At 35.1% G+C, this 19,262-nt stretch overlaps 1 protein-coding gene across 1 annotated transcript; it reads left to right on the top strand.

Annotated features, from left to right (window-relative positions):
* The first annotated feature begins 817 nt into the window (after positions 1-817).
* Positions 818-18,446, top strand: LOC113471687 (SH3 and cysteine-rich domain-containing protein 2-like). The gene is made up of 5 exons (XM_026831027.1): positions 818-1,101; positions 3,668-3,835; positions 8,129-8,158; positions 10,734-10,955; positions 18,286-18,446. The coding sequence occupies exons 1-5, from the start codon at positions 1,023-1,025 to the stop codon at positions 18,444-18,446; spliced, it is 660 nt and encodes a 219-aa protein (XP_026686828.1). The 5' UTR covers positions 818-1,022.
* The last annotated feature ends 816 nt before the right edge of the window (positions 18,447-19,262 follow it).

A 19,262-nucleotide genomic window follows, 5' to 3' on the forward strand; every position in this document is an offset into this window, starting at 1 on the left:
AATGATTGAAACACACATACCTACAGATCATGTATTATGTCACAAGGAGTTAAGCAGTTGTGTGCCTCACATCCCGTTGTGCCTAAAGGACTTTCCACAAAGCACATTTGGCACATTAATTTACTTTTGGATAACGGAAGGAATAGAGTGAGGAATGGGCGTATTAGAGAAACTGTGAAAGTGGTTTAGGAAAAATAATTCAGGAGAGCAGGAATTTTTGAAGCTTTAACCACCACACTATTAGGAGGCAAGTAGGAACACCCGAAACTTAATAAAGCTTCACCACTTTCTGAACTTTGGCTCGATGTCTGTCCACTATTTTGTGTCTCACTTCACCACATAAGTAAATAAAATCTCCACCTTTTTAGAGAAAAAGTAAGTAAAAAGTAAAAAATTTAAAAAGCACCAAAGATTTTGTTTTGATTTAAAACACCTTATGTGCTTACTGTGTGAACACATCTTTGGCAATTGATTTTTTACATCAGAGTCTAACGACTTTAACCACTTCTTCATCCTTAACATTAATGATAATAAAGAAAATAAAGAAAATGAACAAAGGGGGGAATGGGTTTTTTTCTCCCCTTATTAACTAGTACCTTATCCATGCTGTGACAATTGTGATATCAGGTAGGGCGAAATTTGTAGGTACAACTAGAAACTCTAGGTCATAATCAGTGTTTCCCTCTTGACGTTCGCATGTCAACCGCTTGTCTAAAACCAGTTCCTATATTTATCTAATTTCCAGGAAAATTCATCCTTAACATTAATGATAATAAGGAAAATGAAGAAAATGAACAAAGGGGGAAATAGATTTTTTGTCTCCCCTTATTACCTAGTACCTTATCCATGCTGTGATAATTGTGATATCAGGTAGGGCGAAATTTGTAGGTACAACTAGAATCTGTAGGTCATAATCAGTGTTTCCCTCTTGACGTTCGCATGTCAACCGCTTGTCTAAAACCAGTTCCTATATTTATCTAATTTCCAGGAAAACAGGCAAGGATGGTCTCCAACTGTCCAACATGGATACCTCCCATCAATTCCAAGAATATACCTACAAGAAAATCACTCCTTGTGATATTTGCTCTCAAGTTTTGAGAGGTAAGTTAGTCAAGTTACGTCTTCTTTGTTCCAAGAATATACCTACAAGAAAATCACTCCTTGTGATATTTGCTCTCAAGTTTTGAGAGGTAAGTTAGTCAAGTTACGTCTTCTTTTTGTTGATCAGAAAAATGGTGTTTCTCAGTTAGTGACAATGACAATAGCATATTGTTCCCAATGCTGATTCACTGAAGTTAAACAACGTAAAGTTTAACAACGATGATATCCGAATGGGTGACCATCTGGGTAATAGCGTGTTGCTCGTTTTTCCTGGCCCCACTCAGGATAGGTTAATGTTTATGTTTTGAGGCGGTGTCACAGAATGGAAATCAGAAAAATGGTGTTTCTCAGTTAGTGACAATGACAATAGCACATTGTTCCCAATGCTGATTCACTGAAGTTAAACAACGTAAAGTTTAACAACGATGATATCCGAATGGGTGACCATCTGGGCAATAGCGTGTTGCTCGTTTTTCCTGGCCCCACTCAGGATAGGTTAATGTTTATGTTTTGAGGCGGTGTCGCAGAATGGAAGATAAACCCCCGTTATGATCACTAAAAACCGTGAAAGTTAGCGGATCTACACATACACACTAACTGACTGGTTACTAATCAGTTTCTTTTCAGTAGCTCCGTATGTAGATGGGCTTGCAGTGACATTTTCGGACCGTCCTCATTTCAGGTCACACGCGGCAGGGACTGAAGTGTCGCTTGTGCAAGACAAACGTGCATGTCGACTGTCAGGAGAAAGTCTAACTAACTGGTTACTAATCAGTTTCTTTTCAGTAGCTCCGTATGTATATGGGCTTGCAGTGACATTTTTGGACCGTCCTCATTTCAGGTCACACGCGGCAGGGACTGAAGTGTCGCTTGTGCAAGACAAACGTGCATGTCGACTGTCAGGAGAAAGTACCAGCCAAGTGTCAACCCAAATCCCGACTCTTGAGGCGACAGAAGAGTACGTCTGAAATTGAGACGAGGGTCACCCCGGCCGTTCCGGATGAAGAAGGTAGGCTTACCCTATTTATAACAGGAATCAAGGTGCGCTTACCCTATGTAGTAACATTTACTAGAGTAAATTTTATGAATAGGTCCGAAATTAAGAAAAGGATTACACCGAGTTTCCAGTTATTATAGCTAACCTAACACTCGGAAAAAAGTTAGGAGTCCCAATGATGGACAGTCAGCCCACGTGGTACTGACAAGTGATAATGGGATTTTTCTGAAAATCAAAAAAACGGTAGATTTATACATAGTTGATTTCCTTTTATCTTTTTCAATGCCTAGCTTATCTTGTATTTGAACTCTGTTAAATTTTAGATTTTTAGAGATTTTTATCAAGAAACCTGTCATGTGCATCATAAGCATAGATACCTAATTTAAAAGTCCTCATTGATTAAGAACAATATTTATATTTGTACATCAACAGGTAGGTACCCGGCTCTGTGAGTCCAGGCCCCACTATGCGCGCCGCAGGCAAACTTTCCTCGCACGAGCTCAAGACTTACTCGAGACAGAACAGTCCGCGCCTAGTAGTCACATCGCCCGGAGGGCCTGGAGGTACCAGCAGCTTTTTTTCCGACCCTGAGAGTTCGCCACTCACCTGCGCTTTTTACTAATGACCTGGTCTACAGGATTTTGTGAGATGATTCAGCTCTGAACATGCACAACAGGGTATCAATACGCCTGAGCATGCACTGAGGCATGGATCTCTCTACGTAACCTAATAGGATTGAATGGTAACATAACTCGGTCTAGGAACAGGATAGGATTGCGTTAGAATCAGGGGTGATTGTGGCTGCTCTAGACTTATTCCAGATCATATTATGACACTAACTAATCATCCTTGATTATTTATTGGGCCTGTATCTCTAAAATGCCTCTAACCCTATCCAACCTGCCTCTAATCCCCTGTTTACAACACCTCTAACCCATCTACCAGTAGCTCATGTCTCTAACATTATTCTATTCTCTAAATTACCTCTGATTCTTTTTACCTCTAATTCCGTGTTTCCACTAACGTTTTGTGAGATGATTCAGCTCTGAACATGCAAAACAGGGTATCAATACGCCTGAGCATGCACTGAGGCATGGATCTCTCTACGTAACCTAATAAGATTGGATGGTAACATAACTCGGTCTAGGAACAGGATAGGATTGCGTTAGAATCAGGGGTGATTGTGGCTGCTCTAGACTTATTTCAGATCATATTATGACACTAACTAATCATTCTTGATTATTTATTGGGCCTGTATCTCTAAAATGCCTCTAACCCCATCCAACCTGCCTCTAATCCCCTGTCTACAACACCTCTAACCGATCTACCAGTAGCTCATGTCTCTAACATTATTCTATTCTCTAAATTACCTCTGATTCTTTTTACCTCTAATTCCGTGTTTCCCCTAACACAGAATGGAAGATAAACCTCCGTTATGATCACTAAAAACCGTGAAAGTTAGCGGATCTACACATACACACTAACTAACTGGTTACTAATCAGTTTCTTTTCAGTAGCTCCGTATGTAGATGGGCTTGCAGTGAAATTTTTGGACCGTCCTCATTTCAGGTCACACGCGGCAGGGACTGAAGTGTCGCTTGTGCAAGACAAACGTGCACGTCGACTGTCAGGAGAAAGTACCAGCCAAGTGTCAACCCAAATCCCGACTCTTGAGGCGACAGAAGAGTACGTCCGAAATTGAGACGAGGGTCACCCCGGCCGCTCCGGATGAAGAAGGTAGGCCCCTATTTATAACAGGAATCATCAAGGTGCGCTTACCCTATGTAGTAACATTTACTAGAGTAAATTTTATGAATAGGTCCGAAATTGAGAAAAGGATTACACCGAGTTTCCAGTTATTATAGCTAACCTAATACTCAGAAAAAAGTTAGGAGTCCCAATGATGGACAGTCAGCCCACGTGGTACTGACAAGTGATAATGGGGTTTTTCTGAAAATCAAAAAAACGGTAGATTCATACATACCTAGTTGATTTCCTTTTATCTTTTTCAATGCCTAGCTTATCTTGTATTTGAACTCTGTTAAATTTTAGATTTTTAGAGATTTTTATCAAGAAACCTGTCATGTGCATCATAAGCATAGATACCTAATTTAAAAGTCCTCATTGATTAAGAACAATATTTATATTTGTACATCAACAGGTAGGTATTCAATTTAATAATTTTTCCACCTTATGAGTGAGGGTTCTGTCAGAAGAATTGGCATCGAAAGCATATGAAATGGTCTTGCTAAAAATCTCTATGAATACCTAATTTGATTTCTCTTTAGCTGATGACATCTTTCTAAACTGAATTCTTCATATTTTTTTCGTATTTCTATTTTTCTCTCATCTTTCTTTTTTTATACGTACGGTATTTCATTTTCCTTTGACGACGAGTATGGTTAAAAAATTACGTGTTCAACAGTTATTTTATACTCTGTTGAAAGTTGCAAACACTTCAAATTACGAGCACTTAAAATGTAAATTTCGTTTCCCAACATCGTATTTTTCATTTAAATGGAAATCAGTGAGCGAAAATTCAAAAGAAAAAAAAATTATCATCCATTGGAAAAATGATTAGGTATAGGTAAGTTTATTCTGAGAGTAAAATGTGAAAAATCATATCCAATCTATAATGAACAAACAGGGCCCGTCCCTCCGGGAATTTTAAGGCTGTACTTTTTTTTACCCTGTAGGTTTTGAAATCTCATTTTTTAGAGAGCTAGAGAACAAGATCGCTTCAAAATGTACTTGAAATTATGTAAAAGTTTCATACACAATAGAATAAACTTAGAAAGCACGGAATGACGAAGTTATGTCGCTTGTTTAGAAGTCAGTTACCTTTGTGCATTTTCCACCTTTGTCAGTTACCTCTGGTACCTACCAAATTTGTTTAATATTCAGTTTATTATTATTCTTGATTTGGTTTTTTGATTTTACTTTCATGTAATGATTTAAAATCAAAAGATTATATATTTTTGTGTTGAGTGTTGTTGTGAGCGCCACAGGTTCAAAGTCTAACGAACAAATTCAGTCCATATCTTCGACATTTTTGCTTGATTTCATCAAAATCGGACAATCCGTCCGAAGGCTTTCGCGGAATGAACATACCTACACAGAAAAACTAAAATGCGTCGAGTTAAAATTTAGAACTCGTTCAAAATTTAGAGCTCATATCCTTCATCCTTAACATTAATGATAATAAGGAAAATAAAGAAAATGAACAAAGGGGGGAATGGGTTTTTTTTTCTCCCCTTATTACCTAGTACCTTATCCATGCTGTGATAATTGTGATATCAGGTAGGGCGAAATTTGTAGGTACAATTAGAATCTCTAGGTCATAATCAGTGTTTCCCTCTTGACGTTTGCATGTCAACCGCTTGTCTAAAACCAGTTCCTATACTTATCTAATTTCCAGGAAAACAGGCAAGGATGGTCTCCAACTGTCCAACATGGATACCTCCCATCAATTCCAAGAATATACCTACAAGCAATATTCTCACATTCAATAAATTATTCAAAATATTTATCTTAGAGCTATGAGAGTTCAGTGTGGGAAAAAATGCCTATCCTCTCTCACTTTTCACGAAGGAGAAGAGCTATAAGAAGAAGAAGGCCAATAAGAAGTAGAAGTAGAAGAAGGAAAAGACAGAAGATGCAGAAGAAGAACTAGTAGAAGACGTGTCTGATTAAAATTTTAATTAAAAGGCCGTACCGCTGCAAGCTTCCATCTTGACGATGTGATGGTTTGACATGAATTGAAATATTTAAAATGACTTGAAGATAATTTATTTACAATGTTCAAAATGCCTATCCTCTCTCACTTTTCACGAAGAAGAAGAGCTATAAGAAGAAGAAGGCCAATAAGAAGTAGAAGAAGACGAAGTAGAAGAAGGAAAAGAGAGAAGATGCAGAAGAAGAACTAGTAGAAGACGTGTCTGATTAAAATTTTAATTAAAAGGCCGCAGCGCTGCAAGCTTCCATCTTGACGATGTGATGGTTTGACATGAATTGAAATATTTAAAATGACTTGAAGATAATTTATTTACAATGTTCGCAAAATGACGTCATTAGAAAGCTCTGCTGTCGAAAGTTGAAAGGAAAATGAAAGACATTCTCATATTTTTCTTATCTTCTTGATTTTTTTTCTCTTTGCTCTTAATTAGATGGTTTTTGTCCGAGGAAATCAGAGGTTAAAGAACTCTGCTTCGATACATTTCACAAAAACAAAAAAAAAATCGGGATTTTTTAAATCCTTTTACTCTGAATGTCTTGAAAATCGTTTTAAACGTTTTGTGGTTCCGAGATTCCAACTAAAACCTCATGCTGTCTTTTCCTCCGACAAAGGTCCTCGAATTTTTTCTCTTCTTAGTTTGTAATATTATGAAGCTTGTAGCAAATTTTTTGTGGCGTTAGGTCTCTCTCTCGTATTTATCTTTTTCTCTCTCTCTCATTTTATTACCCTATTTTTAACAGGAATCATCAAGGTGCGCTTACCCTATGTAGTAACATTTACTAGAGTAAATTTTATGAATAGTAAATTTTATGTCCGAAATTGAGAAAAGGATTACACCGAGTTTCCAGTTATTATAGCTAACCTAATACTCGGAAAAAAGTTAGGAGTCCCGATGATGGACAGTCAGCCCACGTGGTACTGACAAGTAACAATGGGATTTTTCTGAAAATCAAAAAAACGGTAGATTCATACATAGTTGATTTCCTTTTATCTTTTTCAATGCCTATCTTATCTTGTATTTGAACTCTGTTAAATTTTAGATTTTTAGAGATTTTTATCAAGAAACCTGTCATGTGCTTCATAAGCATAGATACCTAATTTAAAAGTCCTCATTGATTAAGAACAATATTTATATTTGTACATCAATAGGTAGGTATTCAATTTAATAATTTTTCCACCTTATGAGTGAGGGTTCTGTCAGAAGAAATTGGCATCGAAAGCATATGAGATGGTCTTGCTAAAAATCTCTATGAATACCTAATTTGATTTCTCTTTAGCTGACATCTTTCTAAACTGAATTCTCCATATTTTTTTCGTATTTCTATTTTTCTCTCATCTTTCTCTTTTTATACGTAGGTACGGTATTTCATTTTCCTTTGACGACGAGTATGGTTAAAAAATTACGTGTTCAACAGTTATTTTATACTCTGTTGAAAGGCTGTACATTTTTTTCGTATTTCTATTTTTCTCTCATCTTTCTCTTTTTATACGTACGGTATTTCATTTTCCTTTGACGACGAGTATGGTTAAAAAATTACGTGTTCAACAGTTATTTTATACTCTGTTGAATATAAGGGACGGACTATTGTATTTAAATCTTTTTACTCTGAATGTCTTGAAAATCGTTTTAAACGTTTTGTGGTTCCGATATTCCAACTAGAACCTCATGTTGTCTTTTCCTCCGACAAAGGTCCTCGAATTTTTTCTCTTCTCAGTTTGTAATATTATGAAGCTTGTAGCAAATTTTTTGTGGCGTTAGGTCTCTCTCTCGTATTTATCTTTTTCTCTCTCTCTCATTTTACCTATTTATTTCTTTTTAGATTTTCATAGATAGGTACCTATTTAGATTTCATTTTATTTTTTTATATTAAAGACAGTAAGTTGACATTGGTATTGCAAGGGGTTAAACCTAAAGTTGGCTTTAACAATGGGAAGATGTAGTTTTGCGGCTTAACTTCTGCGACTTTTTTTTCTGTCCCACTAAAAGTTAAATGGTTATTCCTTGTGTTTGGTTCAACAAAACAATAATGGATAACCCATTGTATCTCTTAACGTAGGTATTTAGATTTCATTTTATTTTTTTATATTAAAGACAGTAAGTTGACATTGGTATTGCAAAGGGTTAAACCTAAAGTTGGCTTTACGCTTTAACAATGGGAAGATGTATTGTAGTTTTGCGGCTTAACTTCTGCGACTTTTTTTCTGTCCCACTAAAAGTTAAATGGTTATTCCTTGTGTTTGGTTCAACAAAACAATAATGGATAACCCATTGTATCTCTTAACGCTCTATCCAGGAGGGTCTTCTGATATAAGTCAGCAATGTAGTAAGTCCATGCAAAGTGGGTGGGTATATGGTAGAAAAAGTAGGTATTGCCCCTCTAGAGTTTTCTCATTGCATATTTGTGTTCTTATAAAACATTGAATTTCTGTACAGTCTAAAATTGATCGATTAAATATTTTTCATTTTTAAGTTGGCCATGTTTTTTTTTTTGGGATTTGTGCCTTTTATGCTTTAAATTTAAATACCTAGTGTGTGAACTTCTTTTGTGTTAATGTGTGGATTTTTCCTAGAATAAACTACCTAAGTATTTTTTAAAACATTGCATTATCTACTAATAATTATTTAATCTAATTTACTAACCCATTTTTACTTCTTTTTTACCTACACGAGAGTTTTCATGAATTGGAATGATAGAAATAACAAAAGGATCACATTTTGTATGAATGCCCAACATTTATTTGATTAGGTATGCAATGTATTCCTGACCTCTTTACTTGAAACTGCATACTCGTATAAATTTTGAATAGAATAAATAATTTATTACTTTACATAATTAATTTATGACACTTAAGTTATACTGTGTAGGTACTTCTTCTTTTATTTCTTATCGTATTTGACGCTTTTGAGGTCAAATTATACATTTTCTTTTACAAAATGGTGGCATGATGGAATCGAATAGGCAACAAAAAGTTAAATTTAATCTCCTCATATGACATTAATAAATAGAACACCCTAAAAGTTGAACCTTCCTTACCATTTGGTTGAACATTAAGACAGGTTTATGCTCTCGTGAGGCTGAGCGCATCCGGATTGAAGAATTACAATAAGCGGAAGTTCAGTCACTCGTCCAGATACACAACAAGGTCAACGTTGCTTAACTTGAGATTTCATGGGGAGCTGCTTTCAAAAGCATTATTATTGATGTTAAGCATTCTTTGGAGCATTTATTGTTAAAAATAAGTACCTACATGCCCTTGTGTTGAGTAGAGTGCCCCATTAATAAATATTATTAATCCTTTTCCAGACAAGATAGTAATGTTAAGCTCCTATCTCTTTACTCGTGTTTTGAACTTGACTGTAGTGTAGAATTTCACAATAAAAACTGATTGCTTGTATTTAGAAGGAAATTTGGACGAAAAATAATAATTTAAAAAGCCAAAAGTTTTTATAGTAGGATTTTCTATTATAAAAGTGACAATGACAGTTTTGACTGAATCATCTCTTATGAATAGTTTTAAAATCAGTCTATATGCAAGTTCTGTAATGGAGAAAAAAAATCTTTAGTTATTACAAATCTGTACATAATATGCATATAATAATATTGCACGTCCTTTGCAACTTTGCATGTATTCCTTGGCAAACACCGATGATCCCAAATTGGTATGTTGATTTTTTTTAGAAAGCATGTACTCTGACCAATGTATAAATTGACCCGTGTGAGGTATCTACATGATTTGATTAATTTTTCAGTTCTAAATGAAAAACTACCTACTTATGAAAGAGCATGTGTAATACGTTCGAGCTAGTAATACAAAGCGTTATGTATTGTGTAAAACTAGATACAACTCCATAAAATACCAACACTGTTTTAGATAATTCTAAATTTGGCAGATGATCGTAACATGTAGCTGTAATAAATTATTTGATTTTTTTTTATATATATATATATATACCTACCTAAATGTTATTCATAACTTTTGCTTCCATCACATATACATAATTAGGTAAGTGTTTGAATAATTTATGTCCATCTTTTATTCTAGACAATTTTAGAAGTGCCTATGTTTATTCATATTATTTCTTTTAGAGACTTTTTATCACGATTCCAAAAGCACATGAAAGAACTCTCAAATTAAGAAAATTTCCATGTTTCGTAATTAACCATTTACGTTATATTTCTAGCTATTTTACGTTAACAAAATTAATTTTAACATTCGTTCACTTATGTTCATCACTTTTAATTTATTTTTATTTGTCACGTATTTTATCATAATGCCACTTCTATCAATATTATGTTTAACTTTATCCTCTTGATTAATAATAAAGGAAGGACGGGCTAAAAAACGGAATTTTTTTTTATTATTAGATTTCATAATTTATTAGTAGGTAATATTATCCAGGGGCAACCATAACAACTCACCTCTCACATTCTGAGGAATTCTAGGATCTAAATTATAAAACATCAGACCCAAACTTGGCTCAATTTGAACAGAAACTTGACCAAACAAGCAGGGTCCGTCCCTCCGGGAATTTTTAAGCCCGTATAGTGATTAGAGAAAATCAGTACCTATGTACCTACCTGACCAAAAAAAAAAAATAATAATAATAATAAAATAATCTTTAACTCTATCTACAAAAATCGAGTTCACCCATGATTAAACATATTGGACCATAATGCTTTTTCAACACAATGAAAACACTTTCAACTGAAAATCAAAGTTGTTAATGCTTTGAGGCATTAATAATAATAATAATATTTGAGGGATCCTCATTTCATTACAAAAAGTTATTATACCTAATGTGCAAACTTTTATAATATTGGTCCAATCCCGACCTCCTAAATAAAAAACTACACTTGTACTTATAATCTAAAGTATCCCTGGTTGTCATTCCACCAGTGCTGTCGCCGTTTGGTGGCAAGAAGGCCGAAACCCCGCCGTCCGAAGTGGACAGTATTTACCAGGTGCTGAAAACGGCCAATGAAATATCCTCATCCCGGACCTCTGCCGGCTCCATGGCTCCTCCTTTGGCCGTGCGGAGAAATCAGCAAGGTTCAACGGCCGCCAATAAAGGTCCTTCCACACTGTCAGTGGCCAATCAGCCCATAGCGATCAGTTCAGGTCTGGATACTATAATATGACGTCACACTGTGGTATTATCGTTCTAAACTACATTTTTTCTCCTCCATTTTTTTTGTCTATTTGTCATGATTTACTACTTGTTTATTTTTATTTTCTGATTTTCCATTTTTCTTTTCCTTGTTTTTCTTCTACACAATTTGATTCTTCGTGTAGTGTTTTCCTTCTTTTTGTTTAAAATTTTCATTTGTGTACAGTCGAAAACAAAGTTACCTGCTAGATCTCTTTTTTACTCTTTTCAATTATTTAATTTACTTTAATTAATTATTTCTTGTTAATAATTTTATTACCACAAGTAAACTTTACCTCGCAACTCACACTCGCATTACATGCACATTTAGGTGCCATTACAATATTTAGCTCTCCCCCTCCCCATTTATTAGAGTTAAGTTTGTTTCAAATCGTTTTATAAACTTGTATAAGGACCTGAATTCTAGTACTCATTGATGATGTCACGTTATGTACGGTAAATAAATAAATAAACAAAACTAAATTATACAAACAAGGGACCTTGAATCATTACACAGTTATTATAACCCGCCTACACTTATCTTTTTTTTTTTTTTTTAGAAATATTAGAGTTTGTTTGTCTCAAATCGTTTTATAAACTTGTATAAGGACCTGGATTCTAGTACTCATTGATGATGTCACGTTATGTACAATAAATAAATAAATAAAACTAAATTATACAAACAAGGGACCTTGCATTTTCAGAATCATTACACAGTTATTATAACCCGCCTACACTTATCTGTTTTTTTTTTTTTTTTTTTTTTTTTTTTTTTAAACCTAGACAATGTAGACAATCAGTCTACATAGTTTAAGCTGCTCAATGTCGGTAATTGTTTTTAATGGAATGTAAGGTGGGTGGTTTTATTAATAGGGAAAAAAGTTTACAAGAAAAGATGTATTTTACAAGAAGAGGAAAATGAACCAAATTCATGTGAGGTAACCAACAGGTTCTGAACATAAGTTCCTCCTATCAATAGGTTCCATAATTCTTCTTTTTCATTGGTTAAAAAAATGTATTTTACAAGAAGATGAAAATGAACCGAATTCATGTGAGGTAACCAACAGGTTCTGAACATAAGTTCCTCCTATTAGTAAGTTCCATAATTCTTCTTTTTCATTGGTTAAAAAATTTATAACATTTCCTCAGTACCCAATAATGTACCTAGTACCTAAGTACCCCAAATACCTTCCCAATGTTCCAATGTAGGTACCTAATACTCTAGTACCCCAAATACCTTCGCAATGTACCTAATACCTAATTTGCTTCATACCCCGTCTGACCCTTTTATGTAAGCGTATTTGGAAGTTTTCTCCACCAACGTGGAATAAATCATGGATTATTAATTTATTTTCGTTATTTCTAATTATTTTAAACGGACTTTCAAACTTATTAAAATGAGGAGAGCGAAAGAATGCATCCGAAGTGCACGATATGGGGATTTTTCTCAAGCGGAAAAGTTCTTATAAAGTTATTTATTTACTTATTGTAATTTATTATATTTTTTGATAATAAACTGTGATAGATATTTTGGTCTGAGATAAAATTATGTAGGTTTCCTGTGTCCTTTTTTCGAGTTAGATGTCGGTGTTTTCCTTTCCATTTCTTTGTCCTTGTCTCAAGTCGTTTACGAGCGTTAAAAGTCCCACTTTTGAGATTTTATCCTTTTTACCCCTTTAATGACCCATATTTCTTTTAAATAGATTTGCGCCCAATTTGGGGCTAGCAGCTAAAATTATTATTTTGATACCTTATTCCTTGCTTCTTCTTATCATAAGTTTATCAATTTACCATTTCCTTCTGTCCCTACTCGGAATGAACAAGATCTAAACAATAATTTGTTTCCTACTACTCCTTCTTTCTTGTCACCTTCAATTTTCTTCTCAGGCTAAAGTTATATTGTTTAAGTTTTGAACCTTCTTTTGGTTTTATTTCTTCTTGTAAAAAGTCCATCGAAGTTCAACAATCCTTATAAAAGTAGGTACCTCTATGATAGTTAGCAAAAAAAAAAAAAAAAAAAAAAAGGGCGGTAACTTCCCTCTAAATTTTAGATTTTTTTCCGCTAGAACATCCTTTTTTATTTATTAATTTTTAATCATACTTAACTGGAATTTTCACTCGGAACTTTTTTTCTCGTTAAAAAATAATTGAAAAGAGCAACATTCAACTGGAATTAAAATCAGGGATGCGTATCCAAACCGGGAACAAGCGAAATTAGAGCCCGTTCAAAATTAAGCTTTCAGATTTTCGAATGAAATATTATGACGTGAGAAATTAATTTCCAACAAGATGTTAAAATGAGAACAATAGAAGGCTTTTATGTAAAAAGGGGCCTAACCCCAACTTGCTCTGTTTGAGTTAAAAAAGTCTTGTTTTTAATATCGTTAAATTTTGAAAAAGTCATCCAGAGAAACAAAATTATCAGGGTTCAGGCTACAATCTACATATTTCTTCATTTTCAGCCTTATTATTTGTCTCCATTTATTCATTGTTTATTCTTATTCTATGCTTTCTATTTTTATTTTTTCCATATCTCTCTTTTCTTTTCTAACTCGGGTCTGATTCTGTCCGTACCATTTTCCAGAAAACGCAAACCAATACGCCGCCATGACCAGACCATTTGGTCAGCCTTTGGTGCTCGGCGTTCCGAGCAACAGCAATGGAAGTGTACCAAACCGCGACCCGCGGATTGCAAGTCCGAGTGGCGAACCGCGCCCTATATCATCCAAACGAAGCTCTTGAGCAGTTTGTAGTGTTTGAGTTGCGCAAATGTTGTGGTTAGCTGTTTGGCTACTTGACATTGGCAAACACTAAACTAGACTGAACGATTCAAACAGACAGACCTGGGAAATCAGACTTTTTTTGTAAAATGACTGCGGGACCCTCCAAAGAAAAAGGCAAACTGGAAATTCTGAGCGGGAAAATTGGTTCAGGATGTTCTAAAATCCGTTTTCGTTCATCTAATGAGGGCTGTTGAGAAGAAATGTTTTACAACATTGTCAGTGTCAAGTTTTAGTAAAATTACTGCGGGACCCCCCGAAGAAAAAGGCAAACTGGAAAGTCTGAGCGGAAAATTCGTTCAGGATGTTCTAAAATCCGTTTTCGTTCATCTAATGAGGGCTGTTGAGAAGAAATGTTTTACAACATTGTCAGTGTCAAGTTTTATGTAAAATTACTGCGGGACCCCCCGAAGAAAAAGGCAAACTGGAAAGTCTGAGCGGAAAATTCGTTCAGGATGTTCTAAAATCCGTTTTCGTTCATCTAATGAGGGCTGTTGAGAAGAAATGTTTTACAACATTGTCAGTGTCAAGTTTTAAATTACAAACTATAATGGTTATAGGTGTGATGTCACAAAGTGAGGTTTTTGTGACTTCAGAAAGTATACCTTTCGGTCTAACAAAACCACCCTAAAACCTAAAACTCTAGCAAGTGGAAATAAAAAGAAAGAAACAACCTAGACAATGTAGACAATCAGTCTACATAGTTTAAGCTTCTCAATGTCGGTAATTGTTTTTAATGGAATGTAAGGTGGGTGGTTTTATTAATAGGGAAAAGAGTTTACAAGAAAAGATGTATTTTACAAGAAGAGGAAAATGAACCGAATTCATGTGAGGTAACCAACAGGTTCTGAACATAAGTTCCTCCTATCAATAGGTTCCATAATTCTTCTTTTTCATTGGTTAAAAAAACCATCTTAAAATTTGGGAGTAACGGATAAAGTACGACTCAAAAAATGTTCATAACCACTGTTATACATAGAACAATTCATATGTTAACATTTAAGTCCTAGTAGTCCTATACCTTCAAAATTAGATATCCGTAAAATAAGGGTTATTAAAATAATGTTATTTTACCTACTTACATCGATCACATTCATTGAGTACCTACCTAAACATTTTGGGAAACATTTCCATCAATTTGGGAGTAACGGATAAAGTACGACTCAAAAAATGTTCATAACCACTGTTATACATAGAACAATTCATAATGAGTAGTATTTTAATTCCGAGACCATAGTAATTTTGCCCCAACCTACCCTAAACTTTCGTTTCTTTCTGGGAAAATTAGAGAATTTATGGGAATTAGAATACGTTTTTCTAACTTTTAATTACATAATTTTGCCCCTTATCTTATGTTGTTTTTAAATATCTTTAATATCTGCAAAAATAGATTCCCCATCACTCTGTAATACATAAATCACTATTTCTCTTTTGATTTAAATCCCAGATGTTTTATTAAAACGAGGCAACAATAGAGGACCAAAAAAATTGCTACTCTACTTTTTTTTACCTAGTGTGGCTTTATAAAAACCTGCTTGTCGAGTGATTGGTTTGATGAGGACATTTGTGAAATTTTGGTTTGACTTTTAAAACACTAACACCTAAAGCCTGAAGGGATCATAAGTATGATCATAATCATCAGGTCAGGCGGGTTTTAAGGTTGAACGTCCAAATTAACTTTGAAAGAAAGAAAAAATGGTGAAAATAAGTTTCTAACTCGGTCAAATCAGTTCTGATTTCATTTTCATGGGCTCAATATCCAACATTTTATGATTTTTGAAACATCAAATCTTTTACTCTGTACATAATATCGAATTTCATAATACAAATTCTTTTGAGGGATCAAAAACAAATCGCCCACCATCCACCCCATTGTTTTGAGGGAACTAAAACAAATCACCATTGTCACCCTCCACTTCTGAAGTGGCTTAACCCTGGTGTCCTGGTGTTTCACAGCTCCCTCCAGTCCGGTTCACAATAGACGTCTCCTGTCGGCTCGTAACATTGCCTTCTTGGTAGATCTGTAGCAGGCTAGATTTTTCAATTTGAAGTTTTGGAGAAACAAATGTTTGTTTATTTTTTCCCCGAGAAAATCTTGTAGAATCCTGCTTGATTTGATTACATACTACTTATCCACTTTGATTGACTAATCTCTAATAATTTGACGGAAAATGTAGGTACAATGTGTGATTCTAACTCCATTTTGTGTTCCCCCTAACCGCTGAACTAACCTTGGTTTTAATTCCAGTTGGAACCTATAAAGTAGGTACAATGTGTGATTCTAACTCCATTTTGTGTTCTCCCTAACCACTGAACTAACCTTGGTTTTAATTCCAGTTGGAACCTATAACCAAATTCCTCACGGCCTTTCGTCTTAACCATTTTTATCCAAAAGTTTATTGGCCTAAAAAAGGGTTCTTGGAAGCTAAACAACGACCGAAAAATTGGCTCAAAATATCCTAATCTTCTAATTATTAGGTTAGGTAACTAATTTAAGTGAACATGGTAAAATAAGTGTACCTTACCAGGTAGTTACCTAGTAGGTACCTACTCGTACCTAGCTTGAAAAAGAACTAAAGAAATATGCTATCAAATTGTATGAAAGCCTGAAAACTATTTAAGTATGCAATGTGCAAAGCATAAAACATTAATACAGTAATTGTCTTGTTGAAACCCAACTTTAACTCTTGTGCAAAATACTTAGCCCGTTTTAACTCTTAGATGAAACGTTTAATCCATTTGAACTCTTAGGTGAAACACTTAACCCATTTGAACATTTTTTTTAGAATTTTTAGAAACGCTTAGAATTAGACAACTTAGATTTTGTAGAGATAAATTTCAGGCAATACAGACAGTTTCATAGAAGCAACTGTAGCCTAATTATATGTTGCCTGAATTTTACACACCGACAAATAGTTGACCTTTTAAACGGGTATTAATTTCTTTAGTATTCGCAATAATATTAAAATAGAATTACAATAGCAACATATCTCCCCCTACTAAATTATTAGAGTAAAATTAGTATGCAGCACTCTACTCCTGGTTTTTAAAGTTTATCTTATGTTGTTTTTAAATATCTTTAATATCTGCAAAAATAGTTTCCCCATCACTCTGTAATACATAAATCACTATTTATCTTTTGATTAAAATCCCAGATGTTTTATTAAAACGAGGCAACAATAGAGGACCAAAAAAATTGCTACTCTACTTTTTTTTACCTAGTGTGGCTTTATATAAATCCCAGATGTTTTATTAAAACGAGGCAACAATAGAGGACCAAAAAAATTGCTACCCTACTCTTTTTTACCTAGTGTGGCTTTATAAAAACCTGCTTGTCGAGTGATTGGTTTGATGAGGACATTTGTGAAATTTTGGTTTGACTTTTAAAACACTAACACCTAAAGCCTGAAGGGATCATAAGTATGATCATAATCATCAGGTCACAGTGATTGGTTTGATGAGGACATTTGAAATTTTGGTTTGACCTTTAAAACACTAACACCTTAAGCCTGAAGGGATCATGAGTATGATCATAATAATCACTATCATAGTTCAGGTCATGCGTTTTTTGAGGTTTTTCTTTAATTAGGTGAACGTCCCAATAACTTTGAAAGAAAGAAAAAATGGTGAAAATAAGTTTCTCATCAGGTCAGGCGGGTTTTAAGGTTGAACGTCCAAATTAACTTTGAAAGAAAGAAAAAATGGTGAAAATAAGTTTCTAACTCGGTCAAATCAGTTCTGATTTCATTTTCATGGGCTCAATATCCAACATTTTATGATTTTTGAAACATCAAATCTTTTACTCTGTACATAATATCGAATTTCATAATACAAATTCTTTTGAGGGATCAAAAACAAATCGCCCACCATCCACCCCATTGTTTTGAGGGAACTAAAACAAATCACCATTGTCACCCTCCACTTCTGAAGTGGCTTAACCCTGGTGTCCTGGTGTTTCACAGCTCCCTCCAGTCCGGTTCACAATAGACGTCTCCTGTCCCCGCGAGCCACAAAGCTATGGAATAAACCGTTTAAACACAGGAAGCAGGTCGTTCACGCCGAGAATATTATTCAATCTGCTGATCCAAGATGACTTGCACATTTCTTACCCATTCATTTTTCTCATGCACCCTAATGATATAAAATCGAAACATTCTTCTGCTTATTAAAAAAAAAAAAAAATCACTATCATAGTTCAGGTCAGGCGGGTTTTAAGGTTTTAGGTGAACGTCCAAATTAACTTTGAAAGAAAGAAAAAATGGTGAAAATAAGTTTCTAAGTCGGTCAAATCAGTTCTGATTTCATTTTCATAGGCTCAATCTCCAACATTTTATGATTTTTGAAACATCAAATCTTTTACTCTGTACATAATATCGAATTTCATAATACAAATTATTTTGAGGGACCAAAAACAAATCGCCCACCATCCACCCCATTGTTTTGAGGGGAACTAAAACAAATCACCATTTTATCACCCTCCACTTCTGAAGTGGCTTAACCCTGGTGTCCTGGTGTTTCACAGCTCCCTCCAGTCCGGTTCACAATAGACGTCTCCTGTCGGCTCGTAACATGCGGATGAGCTCTGTGGAATTACCGGATGATAATGAGAAGTCCCTATCATCTGCTAGCACTTCACCTTGCCCGTCACCCGTCCGAATGGTAACCAAACACAAGATGTCCTAGGTCCTTGGGCTACAATTCCAGGAGATGATAATGAGAAGTCCCTGTCATCTGCTAGCACTTCACCTTGCCCGTCACCCGTCCGAATGGTAACCAAACACAAGATGTCCTAGGTCCCTGGGCTACAATTCCAGGGTCCCGAAACTCCCAATTTTGTTTATTTATCTCGGTGGTGTAGTGGTCAAGGCGCTCGACTGGTAAACAGGAGGGCGTGGGTTCAATCCCAGCCGAGGTATGGAATACCTACCTCAAAAAAAAAATGATCAATTTAATGTGGGGGTATGTGTTCAGTTTCTAGGACTTTAAAAAATAGGTCAATCAATTGGTAACTTGCTCTGATATTTACTTGATGGGGCGAACTACCATGCTCGCTATTTAAGTAAATAAAATGTGAACCAAATGATTTTAGTATAGCGCCGAGTAGCGTGATATCATTTAAAAATCCAAACTTATGAAAATAATACACACCTCTCACACTAGAATCACGTGACTGGGTCGCCTCTATACCTTATCCATTTGAATATGGCAGCAAGGAGTCATCGACCCAAAATGAAAGAACCAATCAGAATGCGAGAACTCCTTGCATCGAAGTTAAAAAAGGGGGTATAACGTCACGGTATAACTGCTCTTTAGCAGCCAGCCTAGTTATGTAGCGCGTCTGTCTTGTAAGCGCTATTTTATTCCAAACGGATAGGGTTCGTCCTCAGAACGGCTGGCTTTCTCCTATCCGATCTTCCTTCTCTCTTCGATTTCGGGACTATAAGACCTTGGCAGTTACAGTTCCCCCTATCCAACCTGTTTCAAAAAAAAAAAAAACTT

Source organism: Diaphorina citri, unplaced genomic scaffold, assembly GCF_000475195.1.
Source record: "Diaphorina citri unplaced genomic scaffold, Diaci psyllid genome assembly version 1.1 scaffold2809, whole genome shotgun sequence".
Taxonomy (NCBI): domain Eukaryota; kingdom Metazoa; phylum Arthropoda; class Insecta; order Hemiptera; family Psyllidae; genus Diaphorina; species Diaphorina citri.

Excerpts from the sequence above, each read along its gene's own strand:
- LOC113471687 (XM_026831027.1), top strand. The coding sequence starts at position 1,023 with ATGGATACCTCCCATCAATTCCAAGAATATACCTACAAGAAAATCACT. Across the intron at positions 1,102-3,667 it reads TTGCTCTCAAGTTTTGAGAG|GTCACACGCGGCAGGGACTG; the intron begins GTAAGTTAGTCA and ends TCCTCATTTCAG. Across the intron at positions 3,836-8,128 it reads GGCCGCTCCGGATGAAGAAG|GAGGGTCTTCTGATATAAGT; the intron begins GTAGGCCCCTAT and ends CGCTCTATCCAG.